At 42.9% G+C, this 20,634-nt stretch overlaps 1 protein-coding gene across 3 annotated transcripts; it reads left to right on the top strand.

The window, feature by feature from the left end:
• The first annotated feature begins 4,661 nt into the window (after positions 1 to 4,661).
• LOC124988327 (class I histocompatibility antigen, Gogo-C*0203 alpha chain-like) lies at positions 4,662 to 11,999 on the top strand. 3 transcript variants are annotated; one of them, XM_047557734.1, is made up of 6 exons: positions 4,662 to 4,816; positions 7,344 to 7,640; positions 9,250 to 9,525; positions 10,179 to 10,367; positions 10,493 to 10,619; positions 11,854 to 11,999. In XM_047557734.1, exons 1-5 carry the CDS (start codon positions 4,756 to 4,758, stop codon positions 10,594 to 10,596), a joined length of 927 nt encoding a protein of 308 aa, XP_047413690.1. In that variant the 5' UTR covers positions 4,662 to 4,755; the 3' UTR covers positions 10,597 to 10,619; positions 11,854 to 11,999. The 3 variants fall into 3 exon arrangements, with proteins under 3 accessions (XP_047413690.1, XP_047413689.1, XP_047413688.1); XM_047557733.1 differs by having other exon boundaries at positions 10,089 to 10,367; positions 10,568 to 10,619; XM_047557732.1 differs by having other exon boundaries at positions 10,089 to 10,367.
• The last annotated feature ends 8,635 nt before the right edge of the window (positions 12,000 to 20,634 follow it).

The raw sequence follows: 20,634 nt of genomic DNA, 5'->3' as shown, positions 1-20,634 counted from the left end.
GGGAAACTGCATCCAGTTCTCCATGAGAAAGAAAAACTATATTTAAAGTCTTAAAAAGGAAAGCAAAAGGATTTTAGAGCAACTCCAAAAATTGAAACCAAAATAGCTGAAAAGAGGAAACACCTAAGAGAAATATATGTGGAGCTGGTGAAAATGTTCTGTAAGCCGTATGTGGAGCAGCAGCAGGACTTGGGAGACCTACTGACAAGGAAAGAGTACAGCCACACATGCCTCAGCCTGTGAAGCCAGCACTTCCTGCCCAGACCATCACTGGACTGACAGACACTCTCAATTGCTTCCAAGTGGAGGTTTCCTTCAAAAATACAGTAACCAATCATAACCTCAGGGTACCTGATGATGTGAGAAGTTTGAGGTTTGGGCATGTCCATCCAGACTCATCTTTGAATTCTGATAGATCTATTTTGCTGCATGGGGAACACACAGTTTCAACTCTGGAAAATATTACTGGAAATTGGATGTGAAAGACCCTTGGAACTGGGCTCTAGGAGCCTGTACCAATTCCTGGGTAAGGAAGAATGTCACACACTGACTGAATCTGAAGACATGTTTCTCCTCCTGCGTGTGAGGGAGGATGATCACAAGTCTCTTGATCACTTCCCCAATGTTTCCTCACTACATAGCGAAGCCTCAGGACTGGGTTGTTGTGTTCCTCGATTTGATTGTGGAGGTGTGAGTTCTGTGAATGTTGCCAACAGTTCCCTTATATGGCATTACCTTGCTGGTTCTTTGAATTTCCCTGTCAGGTCTTTTGTTCACACTGACCACAAATGCCCAGGGATTAAATCAGGAAACTATGCCTGGGAACTCTAACTCAGGCAGTCCTTCTCAGTTGAAGACAACAATACTGTACTTTAGTGTTTTTAAGTATTTTTTACTTGATCCAGGCATGATGGTACATGCCTATTAATTCCAGCAATTCTAATTAATTCAGGAGGCTGAGGCTGGAGGACCAGCCTGGGCAACTTAGCAAGACCCTGTCTAAAAAATAAGGGCTGGGAATGTAGCTCAATGGTAGAGCACCCCTGGATTCAATCCCCAGTCCACAACAAAAGTATCTTCTTGAATGTGACTTTATTCTGTTTTTATATATGAAGACAGTGTCAAAGACAGTGTGAAAAGCAAAATTGTGTTGACTTAATTCTCTTTTAGGAAGATCACATTTTGTGGCACATAAAATGATTTGCAGCCCATATATTTCACCTGCAGTATATGCTGTGGTTGCTTGCATGTTTTGTGAGTTTGTCAGAATTAATAAAATTACAAGATTGTATGATTCATGCTCAATAGTTATTTTGTAGGAAGAATTCTCACATCATAGGCAGAAGTGTTTGTCCACAATAGACATATCAGTCTGATGCCTTCACCTCACTATTGATCTAAGAAATTCTAATTTATTCATCCTCAGGGAATGAAAAAAGGGAAATTCTTTCCCACACTCAGGACAAAGACTCATTTTTTAGTGAAGCCAGTGAAGTTGGCCCTTTCTCTTTACCTTCCATTTCCTTAAGTATTTTTTAAAGCAATCTTATGTTAACAGAATAAATGAGAGGAAAATTTTTAAAATATGCATACTTCCTGCCCCCTCTCTCTATATACAAGTGTATAGCCTCCCTCTTTATCAACATCCCCTGTCAGAATAATACATAAGTTACAACTCATGAACCAAATTTGACAAACACTATGTGAATACCATGTACTTAAAATGAGAAGTTTGCCTCTGTTTCCTTCCTCCCTGAACCTATGATTCTAGTCTATTCATGAGAAAAATATCTACAAACCAAAATTGAAGGTCATTTTATAAAAGATCTGACTAGTATTCCTCAAAATTGTGAAGGTCATGAAAGACAAGAAAAACTCTTTCAAATCAAACCGAAGGAGACATGAGAGTGAATTCAATGCTCCATCCTGGGTTGGACCCCAGGTACAAACTGGTGAGATCTAAATAATGTCTGACTTCAACCAGTGTAACTCCACATCATGTACAACCACAAGAATGGGAAGTTATACTTCATGTATGTATGATAAGTCAAAATACATCCTATAACTGAAAAGAACAAATTTTAAAAAACTAGAACCAACTATATGCTCTCCATAAGAAACATTTCAGATTCAGACACAAATACATGAAAGTTTTTTTAAAAAGGGGAAAAAGATATGCCATGTAAATTGTAATTATAAGAAAGCTCAAGTAGCTATACTAATATTGGACAAAATAGGTTTAAGATGAAAAATGTTACGAGAGAAAATAAGGGGCACAGTAATATAATAAAAGAGTCAATTAATTAAGAAGGTTAAATGATTATAAACATGTAATTGCCTAAAAACACATGAAACAAAACTGGTAGAATTGAAGGGAGGAAAAAGTTCAACATTAGTAATTGGAGACTAAATACCCTAATCTCAATATAGAATATGTAGCCAAAAAATTCTTAAGGGTCATCAAATATGTGGAAGCCTTAATAGTGAAAACCGACTTAACCTGACATCTACAGAATATCTCAACCACCAACACAGAACATATATTTTTGCCAAGCATACCAACCAAAATATTCTCTAGGATAGGTCACAAACTCAGTAATGAAGTCTTGATAGATGTAAAATGTCTGAAATCATACAAAGTACATTTTCCAACTTCAACGAATTAAATAAAAATCAACAATAGAAGAAAATTTAGAAAATCCAGAACTATTTGGAAATTAAATGGCACAGTTCTAAATTACAAATGGGTCAAAAAAGAAAGGAAAAAACAAATATATTTTGAGCTGAATAAGCAAAAACAATAACATACAAAAATATATGGGATATAGCTAGTATCATGCTTAGAGGGAAATTCATAACTGTAAATGTCAATATTGGAAAAGAACTATTTAAAATTAATAACCTGGGCTGGGGTAGCTCAGCAGTAGAGACCTTGACTAGTGTGCAGGAGTTCCTCAGTTCTATCCCTAGCACAGGAAAGCTAAAATAAAATGAATAAACTAAGCTTCCACATTCCAAAACTAGAAAAGGAAGATCAAGCTAAAACCAAAGCAAGTACAAGGAAGGAAAGAGTAAAAATAAGACTGGAAATTAATGAAATAAGAAACAGACAAAAGGAAGTTCAATGAAAGTAAAAGTAAGTTCTAGGAAAAGATCAGCAGTATTGACTGATAAAACTTTATCTAGACTGACCAAAAGAGAAACACACACACACACACAGCCAAAGTCCCAAAGTCAGGACTGAAAGATCACTAATGTCCTCACTGAAATTTAGAAGACTAGAAGGGGAATACAATGAACAACTATGAACAAAATAAAAAACAAAATAATGGACATTATCACTGAAATGAAGTTCAAGAGAATACTTTGAACAACTGCATGCCATCAAATTAGGTAACTTGGTTGAAAAGAACACATATCTGGAAAGACACAAACTTCTGAAATTAATTGAAGAAGAAACAAAATCTGAATAGACCTTGCTATGGTTTGGGAACTTTAAACGTGCCCCCACAAAGGTTCGAGTTTGGAAACTTAGTCCTCAGTGTGTCAATGTTAAGATGTGGTGGGACCTTTAAGAGGTGGGGCCTAATGACAGACACCTGGATTTTAGGAGCACTGCCCTTCAAAGGGATTAAGGTAGTTATCTGGCACTCAGCGAATTCTGAGAGCGTTGTTGTAAAAAGGAGAAGGAGAAGGAGAGAGAGGAGGGATAGAAGCAAGCCTGGCTCCTCTCTGGATTCCTATCTTCCCTGTTTGACCTTCTGGGCGAGTTGTTGATTCCGGACTTGGCTGGGTTGGGTAACGAGAACAGATCTTTTTTCCTTCCTGCAAAGTAAACAGAGCCATCTAAGTTCCTCTTTACAAGGAAGTGTGGCCGCCAACTGGGTGAAAAGTGAACGGCCAGACGCAGCGCACGTGCATACACGAAAGGCTCAAATTCCATAGTAATCAGATGTGTGCAAACTTAAAATTACTTTGGTAGAGAAAAAATGTAAATCATCCGTTGAGAACATTTAATGAGAAAGGTCGGTCGACTCGTATTCCGGGTCCCGGTACAGACCTGGGGCTAGATGCTTCCTGTGAGACCCCGCCCACTTGCGCCCACAGACTCAACCGCGCTGAAAGCTTCCCGGCCCCCCTCTCCCCCGACGTGGGAGAAAGAACGATCCCGAGCGTTTCTTGGTTCTGAGTTTCTGCAGTTGTTGGTTGTGGGGTTTTGTGTGTGTCCCCTTCTCCTCCAGTACTGGGGGCTTAACCCAGGGCTGAAGATTGTAAAACGAAAGATATGTTCCGATTAGAAGCGGGATATCGTCCAAATCCAGAACACCGAAGCAGAATCTGATTTCAATGTATTTGTTTTCAGTTTTTTCCCCCACTATGTAACTTTTGTTTTTAACATAGGCACCAGTTCGGTCTTCATGTTTAATACTTTCCCCTCATTAAACATACAGAGCTACGATTTTCCAAGTTGCGGATCTTCCTTTTAGTTGGTCCCTGGTTTTTCCTATGTCAATGTAACGTTGGCTACGGGCTCTTCGTCTTCCCTGAAAACCAATCTAAATGGCATTTTTTTTTTTTTTTTGACCGTTGTTTAAACCTTCTTTCCACATACTCCACCCCAAGTTTTTATCTTAGTCACTTAACTTCCATTTCTCTCAAAGCGCCTCCCCTCCTCTCAGTTTCTGGCAGAACTGCTTTCCGCGGTGTGGATCGTGGCCCCTGGGTTGGCGGTCAATCAACAGTAGAGCCGAGAGAATGCTATCGATTTTTGTCCTCCTGCATTTGTTCCTGAGCCTCCTGAAGGACACCCGAGCCCGTGAGTGAAACAGCAGTAGCGACAGGGGCGGCGGGCTGCCAAGAATTGTGGAAGAAACTAGAGGGGGAGGGAAAAACCCTTACCCAAAAACTTCAGGGCATTTCGCAATTCCCGGAGTAACTTTCCTAAATCGTAGCGGTGGTTACAGGTCCCTACTCACCACTCCCCAGCGCCTGGTGAAGAAGGGCTCAGGCAGAGCAGGTCGGGCGATGCAGACAAGCCAGAAGCTGGCAGATCTCTGAATGCTGCACCCTGTGTGCTCAACGCAGACGCTTTTGGCGCTTTAAAGCCACATAGAAAAAAGAGGCTTGGTGAATATTAAGAAAGAACCCCAGACAGGAACTAGTGTCCGGGACCCACCATCTCCAACTAAGGTTTTCAGAGTATCCTCCTTACTTTTTTTCTCTTCCTTATTTTAAAAATGTTTGTTTATGAAATATTTAGTGTATGTCAATACACTGTGCACTTTATAAAATATTTAAAACTAGAAATTCATGCTGGACACGGTGGAGCTTGCCTATAATTCCAGCCATTAGAGAGGCTGAGGCAGGAGGATCCTAATTTCGAGGCTAACCTCAGCAACTTTGAACCTTTCTCAGAAAAAAAAAAAAGTGCTGCCAATTTTATTCAATGGTAAAGTACCCATGGTTCAATCCCAGTACCAAAAATATAAATTCAAAAGGATGGGATAGAAATAAAATAATGTAAGTAATTTTAATTAAACACTTCATAAAGTTATTAATTATAATATTTTAAAGTGACAGCAATGTAACTATGCTTAATTATTTTTGAAAAGTATGCTTTAGTTGGGTGTGGTGGCACAGGCCTGTAATTCATGCTACTTGAGAGGTTGAGGCAGAAGGATGGCAATTCCCAGGGCCAGCCTGGGCAAGAGTTCCTATTCCAAAATAAAATAAGAAGGTCAGGGGATGTAGCTCAATGGTAGGGTACTTGCCTAGCATAGGCCAGGCCCAGGGTTCAATTCCCAGTACTAGAAGGGAAAAAAAGAAAATTATGCTTTAACAATTTGTGATACAGATATTTGACAGTCTGGCTCTAAGTTCATTTTGATCCTTGGTTTAAAGCATAGTTAGAGCTGAAAGAGATTCACTCTCTCTCACACACACATACACACACACAAACAATATATCCACATGGAAGGTATCATTAATGTATTCAATTGTGTCTCATCCAGGAAGATTCCATCACTAAACTTATATAAAAGTTTTTGTTTTCCCTTAGCTATTATATTTCCATTCTCCCTTAAACAAACTAATGAGAAGCCATTGTCCCAAGCCTGGGACAATGCAGATTTTTAGTCAAACATTATTCCAGATGTTTCTGTAAGGGTATTTTGGATGAGTTTTACATTTAAGTCAATGGATTTTAAGTAAAACAGATTGCCCTCCATAATTGTGGATGGGCCTTACCCAATCAATTGAAGGTTTTAAGAGAAAAAGACTGAGGTACCTGAGGAAGAGGAAGTTCTGCCTCCACAGTGACTTCAGTCTTGAGTCAGATTTTTGTTACCAGCCTGCCTACACTGCAGATTTTGAATTTTCCCCCCACCTCCACTGCATAAAACAATTTGCATTTTTTACTAGAACTGCATGAAATAGTTTCTTTATCCTAACAGTTTTCTTTCTCTGGTGCTCTCTGACTAATACTGTAGGTGTAGGCAGTAAGAATACAATGAGCAACAAGAAAGAAAAGTTGCCATTTCTGTGAGATTTTTTGGCAGGCTGGGGGTGAGTCCATAATCATGTGATGTCCCTTGATCCTGGAGGCACAGAAGCAGGAAAAAACTCTCCTTGCTTGCAGTGAGTGGTGGGGAGTGAGGTGAGTCCTCCCAGAGGAAGTGACCTTCAACAAAGACCTGAAGAGGTCAAGGCCAAAGGTGGCCAATAGGTGATGTAGAGTATTCCAGATGGGGGATGATAAGGGATCCAAAGTTGGGAAAGAAAGGACACATTTAAAGAACAGAAACCAAATCCAGAAGCTGGGATAAGTACGGCTAAAGCTGTGCATTATCAGCTTTGTTCTATAGATAAAGAAGTTGAACTATTAAGACAGAAAGTGGCCTACAGGGAAAAAAAAAAACAGAAAGAAAAAAAGTGTTCTACAGAAAACACTTGTGGCAAGATTAGCATTGACACCTAAATCGGATGTGGGATGAGCGGCCTCTGCAGTTGAAATGATGCAGCATTATAGCAGGGACCTGGAGAAGAGGCCTGTTTCAGGCATTGTCACCTCAGTCCACACCCTCAGGATATTTCTAAACCTCCAGTGCTCCAGATCCCTCTTCTTCTCAATCCCTGATCAACAATTTCTTCATAGAAACTTTACTGAGATCTTGCACTAACGTTTCTGTATTAATTCCCTGAATTCTCTCTGAGTATAGAATGTAGAATTTGAATGCACTTGTGCCGGTGGGTTGTTCTACACCAGTGTTCCTGCTGTTTTATACTGTGTACCCTGTTCTCAACAATTACCAAAGCTTACTGTGAACCCATGGTCTCTGCCTCAGGATCACACTCTCTGGAGTATTTCTACACAGCTGTGTCTAAGCCAGGCCCAGGAATCCCTGTATTTACTGCCTCTGGCCGCGTGGACAACCAAGTCTTTATTCGCTTTGATAGCGAGAGGATGAAGGCCGATCCATGTGTTGACTGGTTGAGGGAAAATCCAGATTACTTTGATGATGAGACCAAGATCTTCAAAACTCGGATGAAGATATTCCAGTTAAGTCTGAGAAATGTGCAGCAGTATTACAACAACTGCATGGATGGGAGTCTGAGCAAAGAGGTCTCACCAGAGCCATCAGGTTAGTGCTCCTGAGAAAGGGGGGTGGGCAGAACTCACCACCTCGGTCCGCCCCCACAGGCCGGAGGCCCTCAGCAAGTATTTTGACAAGTCCTCACTTGAGAATAAAAGCTAGCCCAGTTTGGTCCCAGGGATCAAGATCTATGGACATTCTTTGGTTCAATATTCAGCAGACTCCCTGAATTGCAGACATATAGCTAGCATATATCTTTCAGTGCTGGAGGAGGACAACCAGAAAACATAACCAAGTGTTTATCCTCAAAGTACTTACAATTACTATGAGGAGGCACCCATATGATTGGGAACACTTTAGTGACCCTATAAGACATTGCAACAGGTAAAAGTCTAGTACCTCCTTAAATGCCAAATGAGAAGCAGAAAATAGTTTACTAAAGTAGACAGGCAAGACAACCCAGTGGTCAGGGAGAATTTCCTGACTGAGATGGAACTTTGGATAGAACCTATGGGATGTATATGATTTGGATCTATGAAGATGAAGACATCTCATTTAGCCAGAAGTCAGGGTGCAGGCAAGGGTGGGGTGGGACTGGGCAGAGTGCATTCAGGGAACAGAATGTAGCTTACTTAATAGTCTCTAGTTCGTGTTTCCTGACTGCTTAGGATTATTGAAATAAGTTAGTGAAGGGCCTTTAAATTCGTGAGAGATATAATGAAAGCTGAAGAGTGAAGCTGCTCAGATTTTTACTAATTGATCTCGGTAGGAAAATGTGTTCAACAGGATTTGCCAGATCAATGAAAAAGGTAACAGCAGAGTCACAGCCTGCATAGAGCTCATGATGTGGAAGGGGAGAGACAATACACAAAGTTTGGTGTAGTTTTTGAGTGTTGGTTTAGAGGCTTGATCCTGTAGACTGTGGACCCCATGGGAGGGCATGATTAATACAAGTTGGGGCAATCTAAGAGTAATTTATATTTGACTTGGAAATTCACTAGAGACCTTTTTAGCAGAAGTTGGCACTTGTTAAAAAAAAAAAAAAAGTCGGTACTTTTTACTGTTAAGTGTGCCTTCTCTAGAATTTCAAGGAAAACGACACTGAGCTCAGTGGTGTATCCTCTGACATTAACTCTGTGTACAGTGATCCTATTTACAGGAAGCGGCAGTTGGAATCTAAGACAGTTAACACAGAAGGAAATCTTTGGGGTCATGCTCTAACCTTTCCCTGTACACAAGATAGAAAGCTATGGAGGTTGAGGCTGGGGAGATAGCTCAGTTGGTAGAGTGCATGCCTTGCATGCACAAGGCCGTGGGTTCGATCCCCAGCATCGCCAAAAAAAAAGAAAAAAAAAAAAAAAAAAAAAAAAAAAAAAAACCTTAGACAAAGCAGAGGCCAAACTTAGAGAGCTATGGAGGTTGAATAATTTGTCCAAGTGACATATTTCATGGCAGTGCCAAGTCTTTTTCAAGACATCCTGGAACCCAGCATAGAGCTACAGAGCTACAGAGCTAATGGCAAATAAAAGAGATCAATATCAGGGACCAAACTAGGTTATTCAAAGTGTGAAGTCAAGGGATCAGTTGTGGAGGGAGCAGGGACCATGATGGGGGGTACATCTGGCCCTACTGACATGCCTTTCTGGGGAATGGGTAGGCCTGCATACCCTCCAGTTCACCTATGGCTGCCAGCTGCAGGAAGACAGCAGGACCTGGGGGCACTGGCAGTATGGCTATGACGGCAATGACTACCTGAGCTTGGATTTGGAGACTCTGCAATACACTGCAGTCTCTTCAATTGCCCGCTACACCAAGCAGAAGTGGGAAGCCAATGGGAATTTGGTAGAAAAAGACAAGAGCTATTTGGAGAAGGAATGCATCTTGTGGCTGCAGAGATATTTGAAGCTTGGAGGGAAGAACTTGACCCGAACTGGTAATGACCTCCTTCAGCCCACCCATTCAGTTCTTTCTGCAGAGTTAGTTGATGGAGGGCTCCCCAGAGTTACTTAAGCATAGGGATATAGGCTCGCTTATGTGGGTGAGTGGGGCCACCGTACTGAAGTCTCCTTGGAGCAGGAGATGTGGATTTGGGCAAGTCTCTTGGAAAGTGCTGTCTGCCCCTTTTCTAAGTCCTCCCCAAGATAAAACTTCTCTCATGACCTCTGGGCATGTTCTTAGGCTCTTGGGGGTTTCTCATACTTCTACCCCCTTTCCACTAGAGATATAGCAGCTGTGAGCACCTATCAACATTTACCTAGAAACATTAACCAGTGGCTTGTGGAGAGTCTTGAAGTTGCTCTTGCTCTGAAGAATATTGGGACTGAGCTCTCAGGACCATTCCCTGGATCCCTATTTAGTGTAGTGCTTAGTCCTGCCTAGCTGACATCCGTCCCTTGCCCTGGTTGGCAGCCAAACCATCGTGAGTTGCATTTTCTTACTCATTAGAGTAGATGCTACAGTAAGTCTTTGCATGGGTCCTCCCTGCTTTATCCACAGAGCCTCCTTATACACGCGTGACCTACCATCCCTTACCTGACCATAATAAAGTCACCCTGAGATGCTGGGCCATGGGCTTCTACCCTGCAGAGATCTCCCTGACCTGGCAGCAGGATGGGGAAGATGAGAGCCAGGACATGGAGCTTGTGGAGACCAGGCCTTCAGGGGATGGAACGTTCCAGAAGTGGGCAGCTATAAAGGTGCCTACTGGAGAGGAGCAGAGATACATGTGCCATGTGCATCATGAGGGGCTGCCTGAGCCCCTCACTCTGAGATGGGGTAAGGAGGGGTTGAAGGCACAGGGCCTGTTTATTGGGGAAAGCGGGAGGTGTTCAGGAAGCCTTCAGCCAAGTCAGAGCTGAAAACTGGTGGTGAGGGCCCCTCACCTTCTCTTCCCTTCTCAGATCCACTTTCTCAGCCCAACAAACACACCAACAAGAACTTTCAAGCTGTGATCCTTGTATCTTTGATTGCTGTAGGACTTCTGCTCCCAGGAATTATGCTCTGAAGAAGATGTCAAGCGATAAGGAGGTTTGGCTTCCCTCATTCTGGCCTAAGGGTGTCTCGCCCCAAAGGGCTGAGTTGCAAATCCTGCAGCTGTTACTTCTGGGGCTAATGTGGTAACATCCTGTGGTGTAGTAAAGCCCGGGAGGGACCTAGCTGGAGGAAGGGCAGGCTAGGAAGCTGCCATTGAGGAGAGATGCTGGAGACTCTTGCTGGAGACTGTTCTAAGTGCTCAGTTCAGAGGCTGTCCAGGTCCCATGACTGCCTCTGAACTTCACAATCTTGATCTGAGGATGGATCTCCTGCTTCTCTAGGAGGGTTCTAGGAGCAGGGATACATAAGGCCTAGAATGTCTCACAGTGCCTGAGAAGTGCGCTTACTTCTGGGACAAAATTTCTATGGTCCCTCTCCCTCAGGTGCCTAAATTTCCTAAAGGAGATTGAGTGAGAATAGACCAAACTCCAAGTTTGAAATGGCAACTCTGAAGGGTATATGTAATGTGCTTGTCTGTGTACATGCCTATGCATGAATATTAACAAACAACTTGTATGTTTGTGGGTTTATGTATATTTGTGTATGTGTATAAGTATGCATGATCTTTTGTATATCTATGCATTTGTGCACATTTATGGACGTGTGTGTGTGTGTGCATGTGTGTGTGTCTGTGTGTGTGTGTGTTACTTTAGGACTTCCTCATACTGGTTGTTCCATCCCTATTCAACAGGTTGAAAAAAAAACTGTTCTCCATTTGCAGGGCACCAGGATAAATTTTGAGAAGAGATCCTTGCTGTACATAGAATAATGATGGTTCCACTTTAATAAAATGTATAATAAGGGGCAGAGGGAAGAATAGAAGTTAATTGGATTAAGGCAAAGGGGAATACAGGGAAGGGAGAGGGAATGGGAATAGGAAAGACAGAATAAATCGTACAGGCTGCTCAATTCACAATAACCACGCAACGGAACCAACCTAGGTGCCCTCAACAGTTGAGTAGATAAAGAAAACGTTGGAGTTTCCCAGGCTTCAGGCCTGCCAAATGGGAAGGGGAGACAAGATGTGGCAGCCTCGTACTCTAGCTCCAGCCCCCTGCTGTTCGACTGCCCAACCTGGGCAGGTCAACCCCCACCTGGTTTACATCTGGATGTAGTCAAAGGAGACCAACTAATTGAGAAACTCATTTTTAATGAGAAAAAATATTACTTGTTTGAGAGAAGCCCTGATCTGTGTGACTTTGCCATTAACTACCAGTCTTGCTCTCAGGTACACACTGCATTTGTCTACTGTGGGGTTTTCCGGGAACCCCAGCCTCGGGCGTGGTCAAGATGGCGCCTGACGCTGAGCCAGAGGCGGCCAGCTATACAGTAAACAACCAGCGAATTCCAATAATTGGCTAGTTAATGATGTGACTAGAGCATGCCCCCCCCTCGTGCACCCGTCCTGTGCCTGCAGCTGTCCGCGTTTATCTTGTGTACTCTCCCCTGATTGACTGAAGTGTATATAAGCCTGGTGGGTGGGAGAGTAGGGGGAGAAGCTGAGGAAGGGACGGAAGAAGCGGAAGAACCGGCGGCGACGATGGCGGCGACGGCGGCCGCGGCAGCAGCGGGAGCAGAGCTGGAAGGAGGGAGTACGCGGGAGTGGAAGGAGCTGGGAAAAGGAAAGCTGAAAGTGTGAAGAAGCTAGGGGTAAGAGAAGCGTAGGAAAGAACCTGTGCACAATAAACTTCCAAAGCTTCAGACGTTTGCCGTGTCTCTCTCTGTGGCCAGAGGGGACGCGACAGCTGGTGCCGAAACCTGGGAATATAAAAGGGACAAGGTAAGATATCTTAAAAAAAAAAATTTTTTTTTAACAAGCTAAACCGGTTATAAAGAAGTCAAAAAAAAAGGTAAACAGGTAAAGAAGTCAAAAAAGGTAAACAGGTAAAGAAGTCAAAAAAGGTAAACAGGTAAAGGAGAGGCGCCTCGACGTTCGCGGTATAGCGACTATCCGGATACGCGGAATGCGGTCCAGTTAAAGGGTATCAGGACACGCTATCAGCGGTCCTGGGGGCACGCGGAATGCGGTCCAATTAAAATAAAAATAAGGACACACGGAAGGTGGTCCGGTATCGGGACACGCCATTAGCGGTCCTGGCGCGTGGAACGCGGTCTAATTAAAGTGAAAGTAGAAACATGTTTGAAGCGGTCCTACGTGAAAAGCCGCTATAAAAATTTTAATGCGCACTTGATAGTTTTCCCTCCAGCAATCTCCTTGTTCCTGGTAGCTAGGCCACTGTTATTGTAATTACCATAACTAAAGCTATTTAAATTAGTAACAATGGGGTCTGAAACGTCTAAATTCAGAATGCAGTTACCCCTTAGGGAGTTATTGAAAAACCATGGAACCCCATTGAAGGAGAGGACAGCTAAAGTATTTCTTGATACTGTGGAAAGAATTTCCCCTTGGTTTTTGGAGGAGGGCCTTTTGAATACCCTACAGTGGGAACGGCTGGGGAAAGACCTTCGTATAGCAGATAGGCAAAATCCTTTGCCAGTAGGCACTATGGCTATTTGGTCTCTTGTTAAATCCTGTCTGCAAGATAAAAACAAAAAACCTTCACTCATTGAACCTTTAGCTGAGGGAAGACAGGTTTTGGAAGAAATAAAAGAGGAGCGTTCATATCTTTCTCAAAATTCAGAAAAAGGAACTAACTCAGATGAAGAACTATCGGAAGGAGAATTATCGGGAGAGGAATTGGAAAAAAAGAGTACAAAGATTAAAACTAGATAAACAGCCCCCTCTAGTGTCCGTGTCGCCTAGTGCACCTCCCATAAATAGGGAACTCCCTCATGAAGCGTCCGGCTTCGGGTTACGCACAGAATGGAGTCATCTTGGATCTGTAGCGTATCCTGTTTTTGAGGATGCTCAAAATCAAAGATTCCACCAACCCCTAGACTTCAAAATAGTCAAGCAGTTAAAAGAGGCAGTTTGTACATATGGTCCTCAGTCAGCCTTTACTATAGCCTTGGTAGATACTTTGACATCATTAAACTTAGTGCCCCAGGACTGGACTAATCTTGCTAGGGCCGCTCTGTCTGGGGGACAGTACCTCATGTGGAAAACATCATGGCAAGAAATATCTATGGATACCGCCCGCCGAAATGCGGCAGCGGGAAATCCCCAGGTCGATAGGGACATGCTTATGGGTGTAGGACCGTATGAAACCCTTCAGGCACAGCTTAATTATCATCCAGCAGTCTATGCACAAATTGCCGTGGCTGCAACCAAGGCCTGGAAAACATTACAAGGAGCAGGAGATTTGCAGGGCCAGTTGTCAAAGGTAACTCAAGGGAATAATGAGCCCTATGCGGATTTCGTTGATAGGCTAATTCAGACGGCATCATGCATCTTTGGAGATGCAGAGCAAGCCATGCCCTTAGTAAAGCAACTGGCCTACGAACAAGCTAATAGGTGGTGTAGGGAGGCCATAAGACCATGGAGAAACAAAGACTTGTCCGCCTACTTAAAAGTGTGTAGAGATGTAAATGATACTTCGGCGCAGAGCGGTGCCTTTGTAGCAGCCATAGACAGACAAACCACCTTGTTATCTGCCGCACTTGCACAAGCCCAGGGGAGACCCCCTCAAAGAACTAATAAAGAGTCCTCAGGATCGTGTTTTGTGTGTGGACAGATGGGACATCTAAAAGCCACTTGTCCAAACAAAAGGCTGTTCCTTGCTCAAGGTGGGAACATCTATACAGGGAATAGTTCGGGAACCGGACCTGGGTTATGTCCAAGATGCAGAAAGGGAAATCATTGGAGCAGTGCCTGTCAGTCTATTAGAGATAGGGAAGGTAATTTTTTAGGTTTAAATCCTAAACTTCAAAAAAACGGGAGACAGGGCCCTCCCCGGGGCCCACAACAAATATACGGGGTAATTCAACAAGTTCCCCGACGGTGGTATCCTCCCACAGAGAAGGGGAGCGCAGAGCCACCTCAGGAAGTGCCGGATTGGACATCTGTGCCACCTCCAGACTCATACTAACCCCAGATATGGGGGTGCAGATGATTGATACTGATTGGCATGAAAAAATCCCACAGAACAGTGTAGGGCTATTACTAGGTAGAGGTTCCTCAACACTAAAAGGACTTATAGTACACCCAGGGGTTATTGATCCTGATTTCACTGGACAAATAAAAGCCTTGGTCTCTTCACCAAAAGGAATTACGGTCATCTCTCCAGGGGATCGCATTGCACAAATGCTTATATTGCCCAGTCAACATTCTTTGTGGCCCAGTGAAAATACAAATAAAAGACAAGGAGGTTTTGGATCAACAGGAACCACTTTAATAAACCTTACTATGGATATGGAACAGAGGCCCCTCCTAAAATTAAAAGTGGGAAATATGGAATTTACAGGTTTATTAGATACGGGAGCAGACAAAAGTATTATCAGTGCAATGGTCTGGCCAAAGCACTGGCCATTGATCACAGCAGCTCAGAGCTTGAGAGGCTTAGGAGTAGCAGAGAGCCCCAATCAAAGTGCTTCCTCATTATCATGGAAAGATACAGAGGGACACACAGGTATATTTCAACCATATGTCTGTAATGTTCCTATTAGCCTATGGGGACGAGATGTCCTGCAGCAAATGGATATGAAACTCACCACTGACCAGATTTACCAAGGGACTCCTGTAAGAAATATGTTACAAAATATGGATTATGATGATAAAAAAGGATTAGGAAGACATAGCCAAGGATCTACCCAACCACTGCCTTTACTCCCACCAAAAAATGATTCTCATGGATTGGGTTTTTCCTAGGGGCCACTGATGAACCATCAATCCCTATAATATGGAAAGATGATAAGCCTCGCTGGATTCCACAGTGGCCCCTAACAAAAGAAAAGCTAGAGGCAGCTCATAAGTTAGTACAAGAGCAGGTACAAGCAGGTCATTTACAACATTCTACCTCTCCTTGGAATACTCCAATATTCTTAACAAAGAAAAAATCAGGAAAATGGAGGTTATTACATGATTTAAGAGCCATAAACGAACAAATGTACCCTATGGGACCCGTCCAATGTGGACTCCCTCTTGTCACTGCACTACCAAAAAATTGGCCTACTATTATTCTGGATTTAAAAGATTGCTTTTTCTCTATACCCTTGCACAAAAATGATTGCTGGAGATTTGCCTTTACTTTGCCCTCTCTTAATCACAGCCTGACCAGAGATTCGAATGGACTGTGTTGCCTCAAGGTATGGCTAACAGTCCTACTATATGTCAAATATACATAGATAAAGCGTTAACAACTACTAGACAAAAGTTTGAGAGACTGTTGATTTATCACTATATGGACGACATACTTATTTGCCATCCAGAAAAAGAAGTTTTGTTAGAAGCATTACAATTTATAACTCAAGCATTAGAAAAGAGAGGACTAACGATAGCCCCTGAAAAATTACAATTAGAGGAGATCCAAGAATATCTGGGTACAAGGCTCACTGCTACTACAGTCAGACCAACAAGGTTGACCATCAGGACAGATCAATTGAATACCTTGAACGATTTTCAGAAACTCTTAGGTGACATTAACTGGATCAGATCCTATTTAAAATTATCCACAGGGGAATTAAAACCTTTATTCGATATATTAAAAGGTAATCCTGACTTGAATTCCCCTAGGAAACTTACTCCTGAAGCACGGATGTCCTTACAGCTAGTAGAGAATAGACTTCAGCAGTGTTACGTTGATCGTTGTGATCCTACTCAACCATTAAGTTTAATCATAATCTCGGAGAAACATACCCCTTTTGGCATAGTTTGGCAAGGAGGACCTTTGCAAAGTATAAATCTCCCTAGCTCTCCAGCTAAAACATTGCAATCATATCCCCAAGCTATTGCACAGGTAATATTCAAGGGAATAGAATCTTGCATTACTGTTTTTGGAATCCATCCGTCTATTATTATAACTCCTTATTCCACTCAGCAAATTAAGTGGTTAATAATGATGATGATTGGTCAGTATTATATTGTATCACTTCAGCTCAGTTCGATAACCATTATCCCCAACATCCCTGGATTCAATTCTGTAAAAATACTCCCATAATTTTTCCAAAAGTGACTAGTGTTCAGCCTCTTAAAGACTGTGTAACCATTTTTACTGATGGCTCCAAAAATGGAGTAGGTGCAGTACTTATCGGTAAACAACTTCACACCATAATAGTTCCGCCCAACTCCGCACAGGTTACTGAACTTGCAGCTGTAATATTAGCCTTTAAATTAGCAGATAATCAGCCATTCAATCTTCTGTCTGATAGCTTATATATCGTTAACGCTTTACAGGTTCTTGAAACGGTACCCTATATTTCTTCCATGTCCACGGTAGCTTCTTACTTTACTACGCTACAAAACCTTATCCTACAGCGTAAACATCTATTCTATGTAGGACATATTAGAGCTCATTCTAATTTACCAGGACCTTTGGCCAATGCTAATGACTTGGTAGATATGGCCACCAAATCAATTTTTGTCTTTTCCATAGAGGAACAGGCAAAACTCTTTCATGAAAAATTTCATGTAAATTCCACTACTTTGAGCAGAAAATTTCCTATATCTAAATGTATGGCTCGACAAATAGTAAAAAATTGTCAACATTGTGCTCCTTTAATCCCAGTGCAATCCTTTGGAGTTAACCCTAGGGGACTGCTGCCTGGCCATATTTGGCAGATGGATGTAACCCATATTTCTGAATTTGGTACTGTTAAGTATGTACATGTGTCAGTAGACACTGCTTCAGGGGTCATTATGGCTTCTGCTCATTCTGGAGAAAAGGTAAAAGATGTCATTCAACATTGCCTACAAGCGTTTGCTGGCTGGGGCATACCTAAAGTTATTAAAACAGATAATGGTCCTGCTTATACTTCCAAAAGCTTCCAGTTGTTTTTACAAACATTTAACATCCAATCAGTCACTGGCATCCCCTATAATCCTCAGGGACAGGGCATTGTGGAAAGAGCACATCTTACTTTAAAAAATTGTCTAAATAAACAAAAAGGGGGAATAGGAGCCTCCTACAAGTCTCCTAAAGATAAACTTAACTTAGTTCTTTTCATTCTAAATTTCTTAACTCTGGATAGGGACGGCCATTCTGCAGCTGATCGACATTATAATCCCCATAATACTTCTCAAGTATGGGCAAAATGGAAAGATATCCTGACAGGTTGTTGGAAAGGACCGGATCCAGTCCTTCGTTGGGTCCGAGGGTCTGTTTGTATTTTCCCACAGGATCAACAGACTCCAGTCTGGATTCCAGAAAGGCTGGTCAGAGTTTTGCAGCATGCAGGTGATTCTGCTCCTCCTCGCGGTGACGAGCCTGAGCCTTCCTCCAATAACGAAAACTCAGACGGAAAGGCAAACCCGGAACCTATGGGCCATTGTTAGCCTGGCCATATTTTTCATTTCTGACTAACATATTTTTTATCCTTCCTTTTCTTGTTTTTCACCAATTTCTCTACAAGTCTGTCAATTCTACTGATGATTCTTCAGGTCGTGCTGTTTTTGGTGACAAGGATATTTCTAGCCTTTCTTTGCCTTAACAGGAGGAATTTCTGCACTTTGCCGTTGGAATCATGCTACAAATCAGACCCAGAGTAGAGCAACTCGTTCTGCTGACCCTAGCTGTGATATTGCTTTTTCTCCCACGTCAGCTTGTGTATTTTTTCTTTTTTATGTTTCTACCAACTAACATTTCTAATAATACCTCCTAACTGTTCACTAACTGTGTCCTATCTCTCACAATACTGGAATGGTTCTTTTGCCACCTGTGCAATTTGCACATTTCTATCTTCCTACCAGCCCTAGTTTCTGTTGCAGATATAGAATTGCCAGTGCTATTATCAAGAAACAGAAGAGGCTTTGACATTGCAACAGCCGTGATCACTGCCACCACAGTCCTTGCAGTAGCAGCATCGACATAACCACAACAACGATCATTCGGCCGAGAATGCAGTTGCAGCCTTTCAGACCATAGAGACTCTATCAGAGAATGGACTCATTATAAGAACAAGTGGATGCTTTGCAAGAACTTTTGGGACTGGGATGCGTTTATTCCCTGAGAGCTGCTTTGTGTTACCCATATTGTAACTCTATTGGGATGTATATTGTTTCTGTATTTGATATGGCTATAAGGTTCCTCTTCTGTTTATAGATTTGTCAAACAGTGGGCAAGCTTAGGAGCTATGGTGGTACCCCTCTGCCTTGGCCTTCTTCTCTTCATTCGTTTTGGCATGCATCTGCAAGCTAGCCAATAGAGAGATCAAATTATTTTTCATCAGGCCATGACCGCCCTAAAGGCCGACAGCCCCCCATTAGTATGGCTCTTGATGCTGGATCGGTAGTCAAGGATGGGTAATGAAGGAGGTGGCTGTGTACCAACCTAAGACAGGAGCTGCAGCATGCTCTGCAGGCTCTGATGACGGGTAAGGACATATGCTGACCACTCAGCCTAGGACAGACACGGTCCCGAGCCTTAGTTTAATATTAAAGAAGGGGATCTGTGGGGTTTTCCGGGAACCCCAGCCTCGGGCGTGGTCAAGATGGCGCCTGACGCTGAGCCAGAGGCGGCCAGCTATACAGTAAACAACCAGCGAATTCCAATAATTGGCTAGTTAATGATGTGACTAGAGCATGCCCCCCCCTCGTGCACCCGTCCTGTGCCTGCAGCTGTCCGCGTTTATCTTGTGTACTCTCCCCTGATTGACTGAAGTGTATATAAGCCTGGTGGGTGGGAGAGTAGGGGGAGAAGCTGAGGAAGGGACGGAAGAAGCGGAAGAACCGGCGGCGACGACGGCGGCGACGGCGGCCGCGGCAGCAGCGGGAGCAGAGCTGGAAGGAGGGAGTACGCGGGAGTGGAAGGAGCTGGGAAAAGGAAAGCTGAAAGTGCGAAGAAGCTAGGGGTAAGAGAAGCGTAGGAAAGAACCTGTGCACAATAAACTTCCAAAGCTTCAGACGTTTGCCGTGTCTCTCTCTGTGGCCAGAGGGGACGCGACAGTCTACCACAAGCATCCGAAGAGAGCTTTCCTGATAAATCTCAACTGAAAATGGTAACAGAGAATGGGAGGTTGGGGGTCTCCATTGATCTCATGGCTGTGGCACTCTGGTACCTGGGAAAGTTTCTATGAAAGGGCAGATGATGCCTAGCTGCTATGGTAACACCCTGCCTGAGGAGGCTGTGTGCAAGAGTCTTATCAGCTTCAACATTGATCTCAGGCCCATAGCTCCCAGGGATAGAAGAATTCTCATGTTAGGCAACCACAGTGTTTCACCAGCTCTGCTACTTCTGAGCCTGCCTGCTGAACAATAACTTTAAACAATGGACCTCCTTGAGTACTTCATAGAGCTTCTAATATTGCACATTGTAACTGTGAAATTTGCATAAATGTTTCTTGTTCTATAACTTTGCAGAATACAAAGAATAATGCTTTCATTATCTTTTTAATTTTTTTATTTTTACAGATTGCATTTTGATTCATTATACACAAATGGGGTACAATCTTTTTGTATATATGGTTGTACACGATGTAGATTCATACCATTCATGTAATTATACATGTACTAGGTTAATGTTGTCTATCTCATTCCACCATTTTTCATACCCCCACCCTCTCCTCCCTCTTATTTCCCTTTATGTAATCTAAAGTTCCTCCATTCTTCTCTCATTCCCCCACCCCCCCACCCCCATGATGAGACATATTTAAATAGATTGCTGACAATAACTCTTTAGATCTGCTTCTCCCTCAGAGAGCAGCACACTACCTGATCCCAGCTATTTACCTTCACAATCTGCATGTGTGTCTATTTTCTAATCTCCCTTTGACCCTTGCCAGTACCACAAGTTTGGCCATGCAGGAGATGGCACTTTCTTAGGTCACATTTGGTTGGAACCTCACAAGCCACAACAGATTCCCATCGATTCCACAGTCTCATTTGGCACTTCTACAAGGGCACACACTGCACAAGAATTCTCAAACATTGCCGTCAGCTGTGAAAGGAGAGTAAAAG

This window comes from Sciurus carolinensis, chromosome 7, assembly GCF_902686445.1.
Source record: "Sciurus carolinensis chromosome 7, mSciCar1.2, whole genome shotgun sequence".
Taxonomy (NCBI): Eukaryota; Metazoa; Chordata; class Mammalia; order Rodentia; family Sciuridae; genus Sciurus; species Sciurus carolinensis.
The sequence above is the reverse complement of the archived record's forward strand: the minus strand, read 5'-3'. Positions and strand labels throughout refer to the sequence as shown.